At 46.0% G+C, this 5,428-nt stretch overlaps 1 protein-coding gene across 1 annotated transcript in view; it reads right to left on the minus strand.

Annotated features, from left to right (window-relative positions):
- Window positions 1-5,397: 5,397 nt before the first annotated feature.
- DLL1 (delta-like 1 (Drosophila)) overlaps window positions 5,398-5,428 on the minus strand; it is a gene marked incomplete at its 3' end in the record, with an annotated part of 14,493 nt that continues 14,462 nt past the window's right edge. Inside the window, exon 16 of the mRNA XM_010004228.1 lies at window positions 5,398-5,428. Coding sequence (XP_010002530.1) covers window positions 5,398-5,428 — 31 coding nt within the window.

A 5,428-nucleotide genomic window follows, 5' to 3' on the forward strand; every position in this document is an offset into this window, starting at 1 on the left:
TTCCTGAACATGGTACTAAAATGTTCTGGATACACCTGTGCTGGGAAATTAAGCATCACCTGGTCTCTGAAGCACAATCATCTGTATTCTTGCATAGCTACAGTGGTCCCTGCCATGCTTTTGCCCTCACAGTTAGCAATGTTTCAGGCTGCTCCTAGGCACAAAGTAGGAACCATGCGCCACAGATGGGATGGATGTAAGAAATTGGTTTGGGAGGGTAAGGCAGGTTAACCCTGTGGATGGAGGCTGATCCATATGGATGGGCTGCAGGGCCAGAGAACAATCCCAAGAGTGTTGAATTTATTAGTGCAGGAGATAAGGTCACAGCAGCAGGAAAAAAGATCAGGTATGTCTCTTCCTAATTTGTCATGGGGATGTTGTGACCTTCAGCTCCACCTTCCCTGCCTCCTTGCTCTGCTAACCAGGCAGCAGCCCTTCATGGCACTTTGCCTGTCATCCACATCTGCCCTTCTGTGGGCAGCAGGATCAGCCATCACATTTCCACAACAGTAGGCTTCATGTTTCATCTGAAAAACTGTCTTGTAGTGTATATTAGGTCTCTTCTGTCAAGGCTCATGATTTCTTTAACTTGCATAGCAGGTAGCAGAGACACAGACAGAAAGTCAGGTCTTAACAAACAAGTGAAAAAAGTTACTCCCAAGGAAGGAAGGGAACAGAGAAGCTCGCCATTTATCTGATACTAGGTAGATGTCAGGCATCACAAGAGACTGTTTCTCAGTTTGGGATTTGGCCTAAAGGTAATTCTCAGGTAATTTTCTTTGAAATATATTACTTTGGATGTTAGGCCATAACAACAGGGAGGCTTCCCAAGGTTCTGTCAGTGGAGAAATCTCATCTCTACCATTTCTGCAGCTTTACTCCTTGTTCCTCATAGTCCCAAACCAAGTTTAATCTGTAAGTCTACCTGCAAAATGTTTTTTGTGGAAGAGAGGCTTGTACAGCAGAGAGCTGGCTACAAAGCTTGATTGCAGATGCTGATCTGTGAGAGGATATTGGTGGCACTGAGATCCCCCACAGTAACACTACTGTGTGTGGCATCCTTTCTGGGCCTTGTCCACACAGCTGCATCACATTCCCCCTGCAGACACTGCTCCTTACACCACTGCAGCTGCCTCCCTCCCCTGCCAGTTTGTTTCCTTGCTGCCAGTGCAGGGTTTGCCTATCCTCTCTGAGATGATGGATGTTTCATTTGTGATTGGGGTCTTTATTCCATGCAGGCAACTGAAAGGGCTTTGCAAAAATAGCTCACCACCTCACAGACAAGAAATCTGATGTGCAGAGATAGGAAATAGCCTTACTTGCTTTGGAGGGTATTTTAACACTCCCCACCACCTCAGTAACCTCTCACAAGAACAAATAACCTTCTCCCTGTTAGTACAATCAGGAGGCCCCTATTTTCTTAAGGTCCTGGAAAGATTAAGTGACACAGGTTGCACAGGAAGTCTGGAGGGAGCACTGGAAATAGAAGGGGGCCCTCCTGAGTCCCTCCACAGTGCCTTGACCACAAGACCATCCTTCCTCTCCCAAGGTTACACATCAGGTCTGTGGAGGAGCCAGGAATAGTACCCAAGCTTCCTGACACCAAAGCCACCGTCCCTCACTGGGTACCTAGAAAGCACAAATATCCATTTAAAGCAATTCATAAGCCCATGTCTTGCAATTAAACCCAAGACATGTTGTCTGAACCCAAAGCTTCCTGTTTCAAAAGCTGTGACACACTCTGCTTACAAAGTTCTCTTCCACCAACAGGGCAGGTAACACCTCCCCACAGCTAATTTCTCCTGCTCTTTCAGTGCAAGAACTCTTAGTTCCTGGCATGTCCTGCCCATGCCAACCCTGCAAATGCTGCTTTGCCACAGTGAAACAGGTTTGCAGGCAGAGGTCTGGGCTGAGGGGTGCCTTCTTTGGCCACCCTGTTGAGATCTGGCGCTGAAGGGGGCCAAGCCCTCCCTGGCCACTGCAGGGCAGAGGGGAGGAGATGTTGCAGGCTAAGGTGAGGGCATGAAGGAATGGTGCTGCAGTGGTGGCCAGAGGAGGGACCCCAGGCTCCCACGGTCCTGGCACAGCACTCAGGCTGGCACCAGAGGGATGAGCCACCCCAGGGGCAGACTCTGCTAGACCAGCCATGGGATTTTGCATCCCCCACCAGTAGGCAAACACGCTGCATCCATGTGTCCTGCTTCCCAGGGGAGAGCTGGGGATGTGCTGTGTCAGGGGGGTATGGTGTCCATGCTCCTGCAGCTCGTTGGAGCCTTTCCACTAATGTCAATGGGCTTTGGATCAGGCCCTGAATTCTCAGCTGTCCCAGCTAAAAGGCCTCCCCAGGCAGGGTCTCCTCCCATTTTAGAAAGAGGAGGCCTTTCAGACACCCTGCTGACAGGGAGGTTCCTGCTGCTTTTTGGCAGCAGAGCTCCTGTCCTGGGTGAGCACTGCAGGGGCAGGGCAGAAGCGGGCGGGCACCTCGGCCACCCCATGCCCGCTGCCTGTGTCTCCTGCAAGCACCACTTGGCACCCACACGTCCCACCCACCTTCTCTCAAGCAAACTCACACATGACTTCCACCTCCTGCCCAGATCATCCTTTTCTTTTCCCAGAAAGGCCCAAGTACTACAGGTGAGGCATAAGGATCCAGACCTTCATCTGACACCATGTAAAGTAGTACTTGCTGTAGCACTAAAGACCTGATGTTATCAAGGCACTCAATAACCTCCTGTTCCTTACCACTGTTTCTACAGATGCAGCATCAAGAGGGCCCAACTGAGATCATGGCACTGACTGGAAGAAGTGCAGTACCTCATAAGAGACAAGTCTGTTTCAAAAAGCCTGGGAAGAAGAAAAAGCAGAAAGATTGAAGAGCAAATTAATAGCAGAGATGGCAATAAAACTTACCAAGGCTCACCTGTTTGTCCGATCTGTGAGATTATGTTCTCTGAACACTTGCTGCCATACATACTGCCATGCCTTGTTTAATATATGGTGCATTGACTGGTTATTGGTAGGTCATCATGTTCTGTTCAGACTGTTACTGACAGACTGGTTTTTAGTATCTCATCACTCTCCTCGTGAAGAGTTTCCCTAAAAAGACACTTGGGCATAAATTATAAGAGAATAAACCTGTTGAGTTGTTTCAGGAAAAGTGAGTCAGTAGATCTTGTCTAAAGTTTGGCATAGCAAGGTCTTATAGACAGACAAGTCCCTGCAGTTACCCTGAGTTTTCAATTGACCTCACACCAAAGTACAGCTCTAGTGGTTCATGTACTTACATACATTGAAACAAAGGGAGCACATATACACTTTACAGATACAGATACAGATACTCAGATGATAAAGTTGTTTGATTTTATATCTGCTGTCCTACTCTTCATGTTTAGGATAGCATCCTCCTCCCCTGAAGTGAGTGGGAACAGAAGATTTTCATCAGATCCCCAAAGCTGCAGGAGACAGACCACAATGATTTGGGTTCAGTTTTAATGGAGCAAAAAGGACAATATTTCCTAGATTTCCCTTTTTTTCCTGAAGTGGAAGAACACTTTGCCTGCTTCTGAATGGCTTCTGGTAATTAACACACAGCACAAGTTGAATGAGAACTAGATAGGGCAAAGTTAATAGGGAAAATTGCCTGAACTTTTGGGGCCAAGCCAAAGGACGGGATCATACCCTGCCCCAGTACAAAGGCAACAGGCACCAGGGGCAGAGGAGAAACCAAATATGCAACTGATACTTCAGACAGGTATCATACCCAGGAGAGCTGTGGCCATCAGCCAATTCAGTGTCACCCTTTCCTGGCAAGGGAAGTGCCACCCCCCACAGATGTGACTGAGGGACCTCACGTCTCATGGGTGTGCACCCTGTTCCTGAGCCTGGGACCCTCACCAGAATGCCCTGGGTATCTCAGACTCCCCTGAGCTCCAGACATGTGCTTGAGGTTGCAAGAAATGAAAAGCTGAGTCACAACAAACCCCACATCTGGTTCACGATGGAGTGCACTTGTGTTGCTCTTCCTCAGGAAGTGATGTCAAACGTGTTTATGTGGACACAACCCAACATGACTGAGCAAACATTACTCTAGGTTTTGGCAGACATTTGCCTTTGAGGTAAGAGTGAGCACAACCATGGGGTCAACAGTTCAGGAGGTTAGGAGGGGAAAAAGAGGGATGCTGTACACAGAATGAGTCGTTCCCCAGTCTTTGTGACAGGTGTCAGTCCTACTCCATCCACCCATGAGTTCACAGAAGCCTGTCAGATGCCTAGTGGCAAGGTTCAGTCAGTTCATCATCAGTTACGGAATGAACATAGCACTCTGGTTATCATTAATAATATTTATTTTGGAAAAATATTTTTAAAATGAATTTCTTCATTTACAAAACAGTAAAAAAACCTCAAATAACATTTGCACAATATTCCATAAATACATTTATATACAAAAAAATATAGTCACATAGACCCGAAGTGCCTTTGTACATATTTACCAAAAAATTTAAATTATAAAAAATGAACATCACAAAATACTCAAGCTTTACAATTATCATGAAAATATTTTTACAGATTCAAAAAAATAACACACTTTTTCTCACCTAGTAAAAACACATTTTAATATCAAAAAAGACAATAAAGGCAGTGTTTGTGTCTCTAATTCAAGAAAAGACTGGCTCATAAGAATCCAAAATATACACTTCAGGCAGTGCATGCTTCTTATGTAGTAATTAAGTCCATTCATTTAAATATATATAGAAAAGCAACTGACCATAGTGCAATGATAAAATTCATAAAAGGCAGTGCAACAGTAATCCTTGAACACAGACCCTTGCCTGGTGTCCCTCTTGTTTCTTTATTTTGCAGTCACTTTGCTAACTTCAGTAGAGAACCAGCTCAAGCCTGAATTTAGTTTCTCAGCAGCAGTCAGTGAAGGAATCTATCTCCCATTCCTCTTTCAGCAGCATTCATCGGGGCACGTCTCCTCTGAAATTGTTCTGAACACCCATCTTGCCATATCACCTCTGGTTTACACCTGGCAAGAGAAAATACGAGCAGAGATTGGGAAAGGTTAATGGAAAGGCTGCAGAGGGTCAGGACTCTCTCTTTACACTGGGCAAGAACGGGCTGTGCATGAAGCACAGGGCTGGGTCAGCAGTCCACAATCACACTATCATTGTACCCTTGTCTGCAAAAGTCATTGTACCCATAACATCCACAGCAGCAAGTCACTGAACTTATCTTTACAACATCCACAGCACAACAAACACAAGCTGGAGGGATTTCAACAGGTAAAAATCAATGTGGCACCATGGAAAAGAGATGAGCTGCCCTGACATTCCAGGTGGGGATCTCACAGCAATACTTTTCTCTGCTGATCCAACTGCCAGGCAATATACTAACCTCAGTTGCTATGATGCACTCATCTTTCTCT

The sequence above is a fragment of the Chaetura pelagica genome, unplaced genomic scaffold (genome assembly GCF_000747805.2).
Source record: "Chaetura pelagica isolate M959 unplaced genomic scaffold, ChaPel_1.0 scaffold708, whole genome shotgun sequence".
In the NCBI taxonomy this organism is placed as follows: Eukaryota; Metazoa; Chordata; class Aves; order Apodiformes; family Apodidae; genus Chaetura; species Chaetura pelagica.